We start from the raw sequence: 18,135 nt of genomic DNA on the forward strand, positions 1-18,135 counted from the left end.
CGCTTTTATAGTCCAATTTCTCAATACAATGTCTACGACAATCTACAGCATCTGTCCTGCTCGGGCGCTCTCCGTGCACGGACGGCCCGATACCGAGGGTCAAGATGCGGATGTTGTCGGATCGGTAAGCAGCGCTGGCCGTGTTTGCGGTACGGTGCGCTGTGAGTGTGCCGTGGCCATCATAAATCAACAACCACCATCCCATCCCATCCATCCAGCCTATCTGCGCGGCGAGTGCACCATTGTCCCTTTTCCATGGCAGATCGGTCAACTTGACTGCGAGGCGGGTGCGATAAGCGCCAGAAATGCAACCACCGCTCAACCGATGCGTTGTTGCAGTGATGGATGCTGTTCTTCAGAAGTGTTCTAAAAGCACTCAAATTTGTCAATTTTGCCGGTTGTACTTGAGATTGATTCAGAACTTAGAACACAAAACCATAAACTGAATAGGAATCATGTTAACCGATGTTAAACTGAATAGGTGTGTTTCATCACATCTTTAATTCGTACAGCGTATCATCTTCAATATTTGCTCGACAGTGACAGAGCTTTCGTTTGCACATTCGCATTGCATACTGACGACGAATGGAGCAAGAGAGAGAGAGAGAGTAACCAACACCATCTCGGAATCGCCACTTGGCAAAGGAAAATTACGGCAACGTGGCACCGATCGTTGAAATTTGCCCGTAAGCGGACACTATTCTAGCCATCGCACGCACACGTGTCCGGCAAGCCGTTTGTGTTCAGCTGTTTCGCAACGCAACGCGATGGAGCGTACTTGTTGTATCAACATCCTGGAGATACTTCAAATATCCGCGTTTCTTGGCATGCTGAAAGGTGTAGTTTGCTGTGGCAAGCTGTAAGCATATATCGACATTTTAGTTGAGCTATGAAAAAAGGAACCTTTTTGTTTCGTATCTTAGGAACGTAACATGTATTTCTGTATATTCATAATTCACTACTAGTTTTTTTTGAAACACACACTCACACAATCTGTGTTGATTGTTATTTGTTTGTTTTAATATTGTTTGTCTTTTGTTTTGATACACGCGCATTTGTCTCTTCTTAAGAGATCGTACAATTAAACGGGAAAGAGCACGGCAGCTCGATAGAGTGATCTCCAGAAGTTGCGGAAGGTTTTCATGGAGGGCGTTCCTGGCGTGCTGGAGGTACAATATTTACAACAGATCAACTTTAAATCGCGCCTCTAAAAGGCTCACTCGGGATGCACTAGTAACGTTCCACTGCTTGCACAGCGTTGGGGATTTCGAGGAGCGCCAGTGCTAACACCTACGTGACGTGCTACACGTGCAGTCCATTTCGTTCAACATTCTCCAAACGGTTTCGGAGAGGAAAGATGGTGTGGGTTTAGAATGGGAAAAAAGGTCGGAAAACCAGCAGGGGTGTCTGTGCCGCTGGCAGAACTAGTAAACGGTCATTGGTTGTGTCTACGAAACAATTTTCTACGTGCGTTTTTGTTGCGATTTCTGCAAAGCATCCACAGTTCGGATGTTTCAAATTTCCAATGTTTAACTGACGTCCAGCTGTATCGCGATGCGCTACGACATCTGCCTAGAAAGGGTGCTTACTTATGTTCTTAAATTTACAAATAGTTATACTTTTTGCAGTTCTCGCAAAACCTTTCGTCGCTTTCGTCCAGATTCTACGTTCTACATGTCGGATTTCTTAACTCATTTTTTTTTTCGAGGGCAACACACCTTTACAAACTAACAACAAACCGACGGCTTGACGTTCCGATTAAGTTGTTTCGTCGTACAACAGCGGAATGCTCGAGGGATCTACGCAAAATGTGTCTTTATGAAACATTAATCTAGATGCGAGCGCGATGCGATTTATCATGGGTAATCTTCAGCAGCTTACCAAAAGATTTGTTATTGCAGTGAAGAAAATGCAGATATTAAGAGCTTAACTAGAGAGAGAGAGAGCAAACACTAGCATCCAGCATCCAGAGAGACATGGTCAAACATTCAAAATGGTCGTCTTACCGCCAGTGTACGTTTTCAAATCATGCAAATAATCATCCCTTGCAAGGCTGCCCCGCATTGGAGCTGTGTACGAAGGCACGTCTCATTCACTGTGTGAGGAGAACATTGATAGGGCTGAGGTACCCCCATTACCGACCCTGTTTGCGAATCCGATTGACACAGGTTCCCTTTGCTTTGCCTTAATTCAGTAACCTACGACCTTGATTGTTTCTGCAGACAAAACCGCGCTGGAACAACCGCACACACCCGTTTGCCCGTGCGTCTACGCTGGCTCACCGTCCGCAGGTTGGCAGATTGACGCGGAAGAACACGTTCAGCTCGATCAGGCTGGCCAGGATGAGGAACACGGCGTACATGATGAGGCACGCGTTACCGACCCGTCGGTCCAGCTTGAACTTGTTCAGCGAGAACGCGATGTACAGCATCAGCAGCGTCGATAGCAGTGAGATGGCCGAATACTCCAGTCCTGCCGAGTTAATACCAACCCAATGGTGGCCCGGTTCAATCGGTGAAAATGCTGCCTTGATGAACCACGGCAGCCCGAGACACAGCAGTATATCGAACGTGTTCGAACCGATCGAGTTGCTGATGCCCATTGAACCGTGACCTACGGATGAGATGGCAAGCGTTAGTTTCGTGCAGTGGTTGTCAACCGAGCGGCACGTATACTAACCCTGCTTTGCTACTATTACGCTGGAGACAGCTTCTGGCACGCTCGTTCCGGCAGCCAAAAACGTGATGCCCATTACGGAGTCCGGTATCTTGAGCGTATCACCTGCCGCGGAAAGGGAATAGCAGATACAAGGGATTAGTTCAACGATTATGAGGGGAAGGGCCGGAAGACACGCGTCGAACGTAAACCCATAATTATCTGATAAATTCTTTCCTGTCCCTACTGGGCAGCGTACGGGTCCGCCTTATCGACCACGCTAATCAGGCGTGCTGATGATAGGCAACATGCAGAACTTCTTGTGCAGTGATTTGGTACATTTTAACCGCCCTTTACACCTTACGGACTATGTTGACCACTATGTGCTTTGGGATGGTTTGGGACAAGACGTCATAAGTTGTGTTTGTTTATGCTAGTGCTAGTGTACTACAAAGACAGTAATGTAGTGCGAGTTTCGCAACTTAATCAGTAAACTCCTCGTGCGGCTTTGATTTATTTCCTTTATTCGTTGATTAACACGATTGTGTTGAGGTTCTCTGTTGCTTAACTGAGTTGCAGATGAGTTTGTAGAGTTATGTTTACCAAGATGTCGGATAGTCAGCAATTGCTGCGAGGAATTCGATTATCTTGAGAGCGAGTAGAATCCCTGGAATAGTGCAATAGGTAAGGCACGGCGAATAAACACACCCGTACGGTATTCAAAACCTCGAACCTGTATTTTAATGCTACTCAAGCCATTATTAGACGAAGTTTTAACTTCAATATGCTGCTGGAAAGAGGTAAAAAAATAACTTTTCGAATCCTCGAATCGTATTCGTTAAACAAAGCGTAGAGCTGAAATGTCTATCTCCTGCAGGGCCCCGTTCATATCTTATTGCCCCTGCCCGTGTATAGTCCACAACTCACCAATAATCGTTATCATCCATGCAACGACGTACGATAGCGATCCGATCCACACTATGCACATGATGAATGTCAGCGGGAACCAATTCCGGAAGCGCGGCTTCTCACAGTTCGGTATGGTGAACATAAACAACAGATGGATCGGCCAAGTAATGATCCAGGAGAACTGCCTGAACGCGCTCTTGCCAAGCGGATATTTCAGTAGCTTAAATTCGTCCTCATCCTCTCCCGCCACACTCGCACCATCCGGATTAGCACCGTCGCCATTAGCATCGGTACCGCCACTAGCGCTAGTGCCACTTTCAAGTGCTCTAACAACTGCCTCCGCCACCGGTCCCGTCGTTCCGTGTCCATTCTCACCGCTCCATTCCTTTAGCGGCAAGGAACCCGTCGTCATGTCTTTCCGATCGGCCCCATTACCCTTGTCCGGGTCCTGCACCGGCGGTGTGGCAGGGCTTGGCGGGGGCGGTGGTCGCTCGGGAACACTCTCATCACCCTCCGCCGTCGACGGGTCAATGGATGTACTGGCGCTTGTCTTGTTCGTTTCGAGATCCGTCGTTGCGGTTGCCATTGCCGTCTCCGGCACACGCAAGTCGATCGATGCGAATGGCTTAATTTGCATTTCAACGTCCATCCCGGTGCCGGTCGTGGCTGGTGACGTCAATTCCGCGGGTGCATCGATATGGGCCACATTCTTCAAGTTTCCGTTCTGCTGGAAGTGTCCAATGCGCAGCGGAGTGCGCGCCTCAATTGCCTCTAAATTGATTGGTTCGTTGCCGTCGTCACCGTCGTAAGCATCAGCGTTATGGTGGGTTGATCGTGTCAAATCATCATCAACCGACCATACCCGAGGTGGTTAGTAATGGTAAAGAAACATAAGATTCATCATTAGCTGCTGGGTAAACAGTGGCAGATATTACTAGTGCGGTGCGGTTTTGGCTTCCCAAACTTGACCCATGCCTAGTGGTTAAAACTACCTTGCGTACGGCTGGATTCTGACTTAAGGCTGCTGGAGGTATCATGGGATCTTCGCTTTCGGGCGTGCTTCAGACCACCTACATATCATGCATAATCGTGTGGAATGAAAATGTATAGTGCATCAGTGAATTGTTGAACCACCACCAAACGTTAGTAATCAAATTATCAAGTCAAATTTTAAATCAAATAGTATTAATTCTTCAAATATTGGAAGTCTCGCACAAACAATATTCCGATGGGACTACATGTTGCTCGTTGAAACTTCGAATCATCTTAGTACTTCATTGCAAATAGTTTCATTCAATAACGAAAGAGTACCGGTCATGGATGTTTCAAACTTCGTCTGTTTGTAAGGGAGCTACTATTGTATCACCCGTATAACTAAAGTATAACAGCAGCGCCATCTGTTGGGAATGCGCAGAACGTAAATAATAACCTGAGCGCTTTTCTTATACTGGTCTAATGCTGTTAATTATATAGTTAAAAAAAACTCATAGCTTATTATTGACCAAACGTCCAAAAAGGATTCTTTAAGAATCTTTAAGGGTTATACTAAAGGGTGTCCCACATAAAACCACGTCCCACATCAAATTGCAATCACGGTTGAAATGATGCAGAAAATTTATCGGTTTACCGATCTTTTTGAAACTTTATGGGGATAAAAAATAACCCTTAAGTAAGCTTTGGTCATTTTTATTACATTTATCTCCTACACCGTAAATGGACGCTCACATCTTGCGTTTACCGTCACTCACCAGGTTCTGCACAACATTTTCCTTCTATTTTTCGGTACTTAAACTCACTTTTTGTTCATGTCAGCTTAAAATCAGCGAGAAGAGCTGACCTAAAGTCTTCTTTCAGACCGTTATTTATTTATTTCCATTATGACGGCCAAAGGCCGTATGGTCGATTCTTTCAGACCGTCTTGGGGTGTTTTTTTGTAGTGCCCGCTTCAGAAAAGGCTAGTTTTTTTGTCGATAACAGTGTCAGTTACAGTCCGTTTACAGTGTCGGTAGTAACAAACTAACGAACGCGCATTACTCCTTTTGATTACATGAGCAGATCGTCTGCCAAAACACTAGAAGCCTACCTTTTTTTCTATAGAACATAAAATTTGTGCTTGGTAAAGAACAGTAACCCCGAATCCATTATGACACACGGAGGCATCGTCAGCCTCTGGCCCTGAGACGATTTTTTTACGTGTTTGCACAACATCATTTCGCGACGTTGTTTTTAAAGTGACGGCATTTTTATCCAAGTTTTGCAAAACTGCCATCGGAATAAAACATTGCAAACAATACACTTCTGAAAATTCCAAAAGAAAATGTCAAATAGGTCATTTTCTGGATCGTTTTTACTGTGATGTAATTTGATGTGAGACACCCTTTAGTTATCTTTAGGACACTTAATTTAGTTCGTGATAAATTTTGTCCTAAATCTCAAGTCTTCTATCCATTTACTTTCTGTATTTTTTTTAGCTAATGACTTTTATCTAAGATCAGCTGAAGATAAGTCGTTTCTTGACGTTTGGATATGATGTATAATATGTTAGTATTGTAACGCTTTTTCGGTTAATAATAGCAGCAACTGAAACAATCACCAACTAAATTATGTAAAATTTTGCATAAATTTCAAACGCTTACCTCTTGCACACTTTTGAAAAGATTTATCGTAGTACATTACAGCAATGTACACAATGTAGAGCAGCACCAATATCAGCGCCTCGTACCATTCGACTCGTTCGTCATGGATAATGCAGATCAAAATGGCTACCGTGATACCGTAGGCCAGGCAGTCTCTCGTCAGCGGCCACCAATCCAGTGGCACTACCTGAGGGCAAATTAATTAAATAATGAAAGCATACCCTTCCTTTCATACACACACACACACACACACGCCCTATTCTCTCCCACTTTTCTCCGTCTAACATTACTGTGTTGGAAATTAGTTCACATTACCATTCCGGCGCCGATCCCACAGCAGGCGGCCACAGCCAGGATATTGAAGACGGCAGAGCCCACGATGGTGCCAACGCCAATGTCACCTTCGGTGATAAACGTGCCGATCACGTTGACGAACAGCTCGGGAGCGGAGGTAGCCGCTGCCATGAATGTGGCCCCCGCTACATCGTTGGACATGTTTAGCGCTGCTCGCCCGGGGAAGAGAATGAAACGAATCGGTTGTATGTTGATCACACTTTACGCATGGAACATCTTCTTCGATTTAATTAAACTCGCCTATCCGACCCAACGCGCTATGCACAAGACGACAGGGACTTACCTTGACAAATCTTTTCAACGGCAGGTACAAAATACTTATCACAAACTACGGCCAAAGCTACAAATAAATATAAACTAGCGATTGCATGTAACACTACTGCCCCATTCTGGCGCTGCTCCTCGGTGAACAGATCCCGGGGAAAATCGTCGATGGCGGGTTGTGTGCAGTTCATCCCTGTTGAAGATGGTAACAGAATGCAATGTTAAGTACTACCTCATATAGTATCTCGCATATTTTGGTTTGGACATGTCCACTTCTTTTAATATGATTAATTGTATTTTTGCGAGTTACCAGTCCCAATTTCATCAAAATCTTCAATAATTAATTTAATCTGTTGAGTACAAACTAAACACAGCAATTCGCGTAGTTTTTCATTGATTAACTATTTAACTTCTTTGTTATAACTTCCTGTAACGTATCATGGCACTTGATACTTCCTGTGCCAATTATGCCATTAAACTTAAAGTATTACATCCAGGTGACAGTCATACTCTTACATAATGAAGCACAGGATAGAAAAGGGACTTAATTTCAACTGATTTTCTTCAGCGCGAAATTTGTTTATTCACTACAGACCACCAGAGCTGAAATACGTCACCACAAACTTTTAGTCGGTACCACAAGCATGATGTCTTTCGGTTTTAATTGAAACAAATAGTAATCGTTTCGCAGCTTCTCCGCGCCCCTTACAACCCTTTGTTTCGACTTTCGTGCGTAATCGAGCAAGAACTGGCGTTAGCAGTTGATCGTCTTAATTTTTCGTTCCGTTCGCAGCATAGCGCCATTTGACGCAAATCTTTCTATCGCGTGGCGTGTGGGTCCAAGAGGAAAACGGTAAAGGAAGGGTCTTTTTCATACGATTAATTAACTTCATTGCGAATGTACTAGATCTTCTGATGAAGGACTTTGTAAGCAACATAAGCTGCCGGATGTCACACCCTCTACCATCACACTTCTGTTAATACGTTGATCAATCAACAGAGAAAGAACATATCTTTCTTCTTTTCCCTTTCAAGCAATTGACAGATCAAAGGTCTGTGTGGTCTCTTTCCCGAATCAAACAGCTAACCACAAACAGAAAATGAAAATCGTCGATGGCGAGGCAGTAAACAAATATGTTGCAGATGAGCTTCGAACCTAGGTTGGCCATGTTGGCTACCAAATCACTTACCGATTGCTCTGCGGTATCGAAACTGTTATCGTCGGCTAAATATCGTTTATAAACAGCCAGTAAGCGAGTGGGCAACATCTCCAAACACTGGTAAACTTCCCAGCACTTAAAAATATTCATGATACCTAATCAACTACATCAACAAAAAAAAAAGATCCAATAAGCGAGAACTAACTCTTCAGGCACGAAATATTCCCACGTTTACCTGACCGCTGTCAGAGCGACTAATGCGAGCTGTATATTTTTACATGCCTAAACGGCACTGTCTTGCATACTGGCAACCGTGGCAAGTGATTCGTGCGAACATATTTAATTGGTTCAACTGCAGCGCACTGGTTGCCGCACATGTCCATCATCTTTTAATTGTTATGATGTTGCAAACGTCAGATGCAAATGCGAATTGCGTTTAGTACGCTGAATGAAATTATTCGTAGTGTAAATTATGGATCTCGTTGAAGTCGTTTGCGTTGATGCTAGGATTGCATTTCGACATTATTCATTTAAAGAAATTATTAGAATGCAGAGTTTAAAATAATTTAATTTTCCAAACTCAGGACAGGCGGTATTTGTCAACATAAGTGTAGTTTTGTAAATGGTGTAAAATGTTTGATTATTTGTAGGATATCTAAATAAACATCCAACTTCAAACAATTTACTCAATTACTTTAATTCATCATATAAAACGTGTTATTTGTTGTCCTATGCCTTTAATATGATATGTTTCTTATTTTTTCATTATTATTTACTCAATATTCTTAAAGTAGAGTTGAGTAGAGTATATACTATTTAGTAAACTCTACGAAATAAATAAGAAAAATCAACAAAATATTAAGTTCCGGATATTTAGTCCTATCTGATTTATGGAACAAGACAATTGTTGACTTTTTTCCTAATATCTAATTAAAAAAAGTGCGATTAAAACACGTACAATTAGCAATAAATCATTTCAGTTTGATTCTCCCAATGCAACCTTATTAATAAATCAAACAAAGCCCACCATTAGATGGCAAAAACTATCCCTGAACCGTCAACGCATATGATAGGCTTCTTCCGGAACCGTATTTGTTTTTCGATAATCTGTGCCAACTATTAACACAGCTTGATCTTTCGATAGGAAGTTTACACCACCCGGTTTGATTTCCTCACAGTTGCATAAGACAAACCATATAAATCATTCGCAGTTTTGCCGCTAGATTACGAACAATCACATACAATCTTTATTCAGCGGCTGTCAGTACGTTGACTTAAGAACGCTATCTTTATTTCACGGTTAATAACTGCCCTTAGTACCGGATGCAGCGTATAAAGCAAACCCATTAAACTGTGCTGCTGTCGCATAGCCCCCGAGGAACTGCTGTTGTAAGCGATGAGATTTTTGCATAACCTTAAGATGGATCCATTCATTAACTTGAAAATTAAGACACATTTTATGAAAGAAATATTATACAACATTCTAAAATATTCTATCGTAGCTAATTATTTATTATAAAAAACTGAAAAAAATAGAAATGGTACATATCTGCTGTATAATTATTCACCTTCATCATATTAATATTTTTAGGTTAATTTTATTCCATTGAAATACCCAATCGTTTCGATCAAGTAGATATGAAAATGAAACAAAACATTAAAAATAAAATAGAATTGTCAGTAACATAACAATATCTAGGAAGGACTATCACGGACTGCTTTAATTCATCTGTTAGATAGCCAGGCATTGAACAAAACATTTAAACATTGGTATGTTTAATACCGCAGTGTTTAATACCGTAGTCTAAAGGAGTAGAAGTAGAATCACCTCACACAGGTTTTTAAGTCTTGGCTACATTGAGTCGAATGCCAAACCGGTTTCTAGCTTCCAGTGTGTGTTTGTTTACCAATCCAAAAACTAAAACCAAACAGTTCGCGAATGCTGATCGAGACAAGCTGTGCCAACGACCCCTCTGTTTGTAAGTGTATCACTTTTTGTTCTGTGTGGAACCTCGCCCCAATGTTTTGGAGTATCATGTTGACTTCATGTCGCCACTTCATCAGCCCAGCTCATACACCTAATGTTGCGCCAATTCAATCAAACCCCGCACCATATCAACTGGTGACGCCAGCTATTTATGACCTTAAAAAGGGGTGCGTTTTGTTGACAACAGCCGAATGATGCCGCGATCGGAGTTGTTATTGTTGACATTGAGGAGGTTTTACAAACAAACAGCCCCCGGGTTTGGCGAACAAATTTCGTCCACATTTCGCCCACGTGCAGTGTTTCGCAGTGAAATGTTGGTAGTAATTATGGAGGATTACTAGTATTATTATGAGCAAACAGAAGGATATGTGTAATATGCAAACGTGTCATGCATTTCGCGGGGTAATATGCTCTGAAAGTTTCTAAAAGATGCGTTTGTTTTGTTAAATAAATTCATTGAAATGTCTTCTTTATCGTAAACATTATCCAAAAAATCATGAGACACCCCATTCCAACGTTACAGGCCGTGAGCGAAGCAGTGTCAAAGTTAGGTCTCATAACTTCAAACGTTATTATATCGATACTATGCTTTCCAAGTTGCAGGACATCATAACTCGAAAATAATTGATTTCATGTTTTGAATTTTGCGATCATTTTTCTGTCATCGTACGTGACCATCACCACGGAAAGAAAACTCTAAAGAAAACTCTTCAGTACATTCTTTTAAGTCCATATTTCTGTCATAAACCTGTTAGCCTTTTTCCCAAGGCTAATACTTTTTTTTCCAATTTTCAAGCGAACTCATTTAAAATTAACGAAAACATATTGATTTTTTTTCTAGCATAATCGTTTCGACGCCTGCAAGGTCCACCAATTAGCAGAAAACAGCTGAAGGAGTCGCCTTATGTTTGCCAAAGAATGAATTGATTTGTGCCTGTTAAACGGCAGTATTTGTATTACATTTTTATCTCATATTTATAGTTATATTTTGTTCTTCCCTACCTGTTTAGAAGGTAGTATTTCTTAAGCTAACAAAAAGGCAAGGCAAGTTTCCTCACATCGATTTGAAATATAGTAATATAAAATAGCGTTACACAATTGCTTGATAAGTGCTTGTCGTATCATACAGCGAGGTTATTCGATTGTCATTCATCTTTGTCGCCAGCTAAGATACGATCTCACCAGGGTATATTTGCACGTTCGGAACTGTGCGTTAAAAAAAACCATCAATGCGTAAAGCATAAAACATTGAGCAACATTGTTGCGAACTTCCCGCGCTGCAACATTGTAGCGACATATGTGGGTGGAAGGCAACAAAAATATATAAAAAAAAACCACAACAAACACTAGCAGATAATTTACAAATGGCTTCCTACGGAATAGAAGGAGCGGAGGAATTCGTCATTGTCAAGCACCGGCACAAATAGACGCATACACATACGGGCAAGACAACGATCGTACACACCCCGTTCGGATCGGTGTTGTTTAATCAAATGATTGATCTGGCACATACTACCGCTTCAAACACTCGACACAATGGGGGAAGTAGTGGGAAAAAACAGTGGGAAAAGCAGGAAACGTAAGAGGAGGTTGTTGTAAAAATTATAAATGTACTCGCTATACTTCCTCCTCTGTGGCACGTGCTACGAACCGAGCCACCACGGAAAAGCTCCCCCACTATGCTTCGGTGGCTATACAGTTAGCATATATGTTCACTAAATAATGTGTACAGCAAACATTGAGCTCATTCGTGCACTCGCTCGTTCAAAAACACCATGCTTCTCCATCATTTATCATAGCCGGAAACGATAATTATTCGAGCAAATGCGATCCTTTGACGATATCAAAAATGTGTCAAATAAAACACACAACTACATCCATAGGATCGAAACGTCATCAATATTCTTTCTGTCAGTTTGTAGTTCGCTCTCTTGCTCTACGTTGTTGATCGATCGTAAAACGAGTAAAGAACATCTACCTCAAAATCAACTTATCTCTCTCTCTCTCTCTCTCTCTTTCTCTCTCTCTCTCTTGTTCTCTCCCTCATCTAAGCTTCCTCCTCCTCTACGCAATGAAGTGCAATTGGTTTAGCTCATTGATTTTGATCGTGGGATCTTCTCAATACCGCTGCGCAAGGTCGAACAACAACAACCAGCGATGTACGGGAGCACGCCGATGATGACGACAAACCGTCACCCGGGTGACCGAACGTTTTGCTATCGATCTGAAATGATCGCCTGGGAATCGGTCGGAACTAAATAGAAGATGATGGGGGTTCGAGGGTTTCGGGCAGGCTACATCACAGGACGGCATTAATTATACGGTGTGCGCTTGTGAAGCTACCGCTCATTCTCCCTTCGTTTGTTCTTTTTTTTTGTCCGTCCATCTCTTTCCATCGGCCTCCATTTCCATTTCGCACAGCACAACCTGACAGCTTCCCGCCACCCGCCAGCACTTCTAATCGGATCGGGTCAATCAGCAGATTATTGAATGCTAATTGTTAGCGGTGGAAGCGAGTTGTTGTTGTCTTTCTTTTTTTTTATTTGTTGCTCACTACGGCTGCTGGTTTTTTTTATAGCTACTGATAGCCCCGGCAGTGAAACGGAAGTAAGATCGTGGCAAAACGTGTAGCATACGATCAGGCAGGCGGTGGATCGATAACGCTGCACAACGCACCGCACTTGTCGGTACAAAACTGTTACCAGCAAGCTTGTGGCAGCTGCCCCATTCGCGGAACGGCTCCGTTGGTACGATAGGGGTCAAACAAATTTGTCGGTCATACAGACCGCATGGTTATTTTCGGGTTGTGAAATTCCGCTTTCGACTCAAATGGAGGTCAATTGTTTTCTGCAAACTGCCGAACATAGGTTGCATTACGGGCAATACGAAAGAATGAAGTGACCGGACCGAATATCTTCCTGAAATGGCTTTAATTGTTATAATTTACAATAAATTGTCTGAAAGGATATCGTTTTTCAAAAATGGATTTCGTTACAATAAAAAATGTAACAAAAAAATTTTAGATTAAAATTGGAAGAGCGATACAAAACTTGCTGGGCCCATGTTTGACGGCGGCTGGTGTAACATTACAACATAATAATAATATCACACGATCGGTGATCATGTTTGAAATTAACATTTTTAGGCTATAAATTGATTGATTGGTCTGTACGGTCAATCCTCTCATAACGAGGGCCTTTTAGCGAGTTTTTCGCATTACGAGCAAACCTAAATACTACAAAACTACCCCTTTCAACGAGCAAACTCTCACATATCAAGCCCTGTTCTTCTCCTCTTCCTTCCTCTTCTTTTCTCTTGCCGAATCCTTCTTTTCGCGTGCCGAAGTCAAAATTGCATGCATTCATGATTTTTTATTGTTTGGAGTAGATTCCGAAAAGAAAAACCGGAACCAATTTCGAAAACAATCCGAAGTCGACACCAGATTGAACTTCATCTTACTCCGGAACCTTCCAGTGCTCACAAATGCCTCTGAGAAATGGACTTCGTCCATAACTGACGAAACTCTCTTAGCTGCGTTCGAGAGGAAGATGTTCAGAAGGATTTTTGGTCCTGTATGTGTGAACGGGCAATGGAGGAGCCGCTACACGATTACGTAATCTATGAGCTAGGTGAACTCACTGTCACCAGGCTTCGGTATGCTGGTCACGTCATGAGAATGATATCGGACGACCGAGCCAGTAAAGTCCTTCTAGTCCGTCTCGTCTACATGGACAGAGGAGAGGTGATAGGCCCAAATTGAGATGGAATGATGGAGTGATGGTACCAGGTGTATAAGTTGAAAAGGTCCGGTTTTTGAAGGGAAAATATACGGTTTCCGGGAAAACCATTAACTATTAAACATATTCTTTATTACCGAAGCTGGATAGTCAGTCCTGCGTACGGGGGATTGGTCCGGATGGGATATTGGTCCGGTCCGTTCGTGTGAAGACTGGTCCACCGGGTACCAGTCTTACCAACGACTTTGCAAATCCTCCATCTGCCTTTCAGGCAAATCATAGAGAATCCATTGTCCAAGCTTCCGGATCTTGCCCATGGCTTTGAAACGTTGGAAATTCGCAACTTGCGCCACATTCAATGCTTCCACCAACTTTTGTTGAGTTTGGCCTGGGTTTGTATCCAACAGCTCTTGCAATTCCGCGTCATCAAACTGTTTCATTGCTCCTGGATGGTTCTTGCCCTTGGGCTCAACATCACCACTCTTGAATTGCCGAACCCACTTGTCATATGTTTTCACAGATGAAGCATGTGCACCATAAGTTTCCAACAGCAAACGATGTGCTTAGACTGCTTTCTTCTTCAAATGAAAACATAAAAGCAGCGAATGCCGCAAAAGCTCATAATTTGGAACGAAACTCGACATATTGTGTATGATACACTACAAAGACACTTCATGCTTGGCGGAAACTAATACGAATAACTAATGAAACTAATATATGTGGAAGCGTAATGTCAAACGAAAAAGATGACGCATCTGTCAAACTGATCCGATGTATATGGACCGGTAAAAAATGACAAATACTCCAACGCGGACGATTTCAACTTATACACCTGGTATGTAAGTAGTTACTCCGGTATCAACTCCGGATTTGAACCCGGAATACTCCGGAATCAACACTGGAATCAACCTAATGTCGATGCCGCAATCCACGATAAAGTCAACGCCGGATCACCGAATATCATCAGCAGTGTTTCCCAGGTTTCACTGGGTCCACACAGTTTTTAAATGAATTTTGCTCAAGTTTTCAAAAGATTTCAAGTAATATACTTCGAGTTATGAAGCATTTTTCCATGGAGTTTTGAATAGCTTTCGAACGAATTTTAACGAAATTTTACAGCAATTTTCTTTAAAATGTTTTAAATACAGTGTAAGGGGCTTCCACAGTCTTGTCTTGTCTTTGGGTGGGGGTTTTGTTTTAATTGGGCTTCCACCGGTATTTCAAACAATTTTTCGTTTAACTATTATTTTAAGCAGCTATTATTTGGTGTTGTCCTCAGGAAATTTTTACAGTCTACGAGCAATAGTTTTATCAGCAAAGTCGTTTTTTCGTTGTTTTATTCTGGTTTGCTAGCATAGTTTTTTCACTGCACACTTTTATCGGCACTGATTATTGCGGTACGAAATCAACGTAAGCCAAAAATGGTAGACCTAGACCTGTTGAAGCTGTAATTCAAATATGAGTTTTGGAATTATTTCTCATGGTTAAAACCAACTTGGATACAGTCATTAAATCGTTCAGGCTTGATTCAGGAGGAAGATCATTCGGGCGCTACTGGGCTTTACGCTTGAATGACGTGTGTGAAATAAATTCTGTTCCTCGTTTTCGGCCAATATTAAATTTTTGTCCTTTAAACCATTTTGAATTGCAGCATAATAATCATGAATAAGTTTATATAATAATAATCATGACCAATTTTATATTCATAGTTTTATCAAGCTTATAAAAATAGATACAAATTGAATGGGTTTTGAAATGAGAATTGTTTCGTTGCGGAACGGATTGTTTCAACTGTTATAGAAATTTTATGGAAAAGAACTTCTTGGAAACAACGAGTTTTTTGTAAAAAAAAAAATACTAAAACACCTGAACGTATTGTCGGATACGTAATTGTCAAGTAAGTATTTAAAGCAATTTACGAGCAACCAGGCGTCTCCATGACACTCCTGTTTGTTGACAGCCTTTACCTCAAAACGTGAATATTGGTTCTTACAAATTGATTCCCAAAATTGATCACGGAAATGGAAATAAGTATTTTTATCACTCCCATGAGGTTGGGCTGTAGGTCAAGCCGCACCATCTGCTGGTTTCGCTGTAGAGAGCACGTCGAATGGTTAAAGGCATGTGTAAGATCATAAAATTTAAATTTGCCAACCCTGCCCATCCCTAACCAACGCGTATTACCAGTTCCAATCTATCGCTGTAAGGTGCAAGACGGTGCCCGAAGCTGAACGCACCTCAGCACCTGCTCACAGGCAAAACCGGGCCGAAGACAGCCAATCTCTCGATCTAGCGGAACCAACATCTAGCAACATCACAAAATAGTGTGTAAGCATTCCATCCGAACTCCCTCCCCTCCTCCCTTCCCCCCTCCAACCCCCACCACTGAGCACTCTTCACGTGACCCTACCACCTGAACCTCAGCGGTGAATGTTTAACGAAATTAATTGAATCTTATTGTGAAGAAATTGTGGCAGCATTATTTATCAAATAAAACTGCCGCTCCAACCACCCGCCACAGCCAACGGCGGGTTGTGTGGTTGTGTTCGTCCGTACGCTGCCCCAAGCGAACGAACCCGTTCGATCAACGGGTGCTCTAGCAGCGCTACCCGTGATGCGCGCAAGGTGCCGTTTGATCGTTTTCTGGCCTGACGAGCATCGAGCTCTTGATAAGAACTTGTAAACCGTTCGTACGGCAAGCCACCACTGCTCACTAGCAAAATGGTTGACGAATTCGTCTTCGATGTGAAGATGTTTGTGTGAGATACGAATTTGCATACATTCTCTCATTCTCTTTGTTTTGTTGTGGTTGAAAATTATGGTTACCACACAGCAAACCCAAAGTAAGCTTATTCAACTTTCACACCATTTCAAGCATGCCCATTAATACATAATGTTTACAGTTCAGTGCGAATGAATTCATTCCCATTTCGTAAATGTTCAAATCACTTTCTTAAAGCACATGTAACCTAAACATCACTCACTCATACACCTTCAACGCGCACTTCGCGCTTACTGTTTTGTTTTGTCTCACTGAAGTTGTGTTTGTTTTACTTTGTTTTGGGTATTTTATGTGCTGTAAACAACACATACTGAACCGGACCGCATCGACGTTGCACAACGGTCCATTTGGGACAAGTTTCCTGACATATACTAATGCACATATTCGGGACATGTACTAATTCACAGCAGAGAGTGTGACAGATGTCACAGCTGTCACTTAGCTTGTTTTGACGTTCGGTGTCACAATTGAAGCTTTTCAAAAGTACTAAACATGAAAAGGTACCTACTAAACGCACACTTATGCTGCTTCGTTCGAAGATGTCGCTCCACAAGGGATTGTTATTATTTGTCATTTGAAGGTTTTTTTGTTGTGGTGTTTAAATATAAATAACGATCACTATCGTGATGGACATGTTTTTTCGAGACATTATCTTTAAACAGAGCATTCCTTCACCGTTCATTTCGTCCAACCTTACAACTCCTTCCACAATCGAACGGATATGCAGCGTTGTGCAAACGGGATCACAATCACATACAAACACACGCGGAAACTTGCGAGGGCGCTACGGGAGGAGGCGGAACAGGGGGCGACGCTGAATAGCGGCAACCAGCCGAATCACATTCATAGCCGATTTGTGGTACCCGGTGTTGTGTGCGTTAGATTCGGAACAACGGCAACGTTAGTGACGGGGCTGGGTTAGGCTGGTTTGTGACCACTTTATTCTTCAATCTTCCCATTTTCTTAAATTAAGTGCCATATTCTTCTCTATGATTATCCATAATGCCTCTTATCCGTCCACGGTTTTTGGTCCGATATCGTCCGCGAGGCGAGCACTGGGACGGCTGGTGCTCAACCGGTGCAAACTTGCTAGCACATAAATTCAAACCCTGCGGACAACAACACGGTTGCTGCGGTCTTGATTCGAATTTCGTTACCCCCGTTGGTGTGAAACACGAGTGCTGTGGTTGCAAAACACCCTTCTTCCTCTTACTGGCGGCATTTAATCTTAACGGGCAGAGGTAATATTCGATCGCAAACTGGTATCGCATTGGCTGGTCGATTTGTGCTCTTGATCATCACTCAATCATCACAAACACACGGTAGTCAGTAAGGGTAGATTTTAGCTAATGTTTGTCCAATTACTATGCCACACATTACTGATCACTCTTAACACCAACCACGCAGCACAAGATGGTTCGAAATAACATTTTCACACAGCGGATAACCGAAATGGAGCACAAATTAACGAAGAAAAATAGTGATTTAACGCAACCATACAATTTATAAACCAACAACTTATCCTACAACCGAGGTAAAACGGTTTTGTTCGCTAACCATTGCTACGCGCGAGTCCCCAGTAGTCCGATTCGTCCATGTTGATTAAATCACAGTCAAATTCCAACTGAACTACTGATTCCGATTTGCGCTT

The 18,135-nt window shown here is 42.2% G+C and overlaps 1 protein-coding gene across 1 annotated transcript; it reads right to left on the minus strand.

Annotated features, from left to right (window-relative positions):
- Positions 1-2,278: 2,278 nt before the first annotated feature.
- Positions 2,279-18,081, minus strand: LOC128710272 (sodium/potassium/calcium exchanger 4-like). Its single transcript, XM_053805318.1, has 8 exons — positions 18,042-18,081; positions 6,838-7,011; positions 6,516-6,703; positions 6,201-6,387; positions 4,557-4,634; positions 3,583-4,335; positions 2,680-2,781; positions 2,279-2,613 (listed from the first exon to the last, which is right to left on the minus strand). The coding sequence occupies exons 1-8, from the start codon at positions 18,079-18,081 to the stop codon at positions 2,279-2,281; spliced, it is 1,857 nt and encodes a 618-aa protein (XP_053661293.1).
- Between the last annotated feature and the right edge of the window lie 54 nt (positions 18,082-18,135).

The sequence above is a fragment of the Anopheles marshallii genome, chromosome 2, assembly GCF_943734725.1.
Source record: "Anopheles marshallii chromosome 2, idAnoMarsDA_429_01, whole genome shotgun sequence".
Classification (NCBI taxonomy): domain Eukaryota; kingdom Metazoa; phylum Arthropoda; class Insecta; order Diptera; family Culicidae; genus Anopheles; species Anopheles marshallii.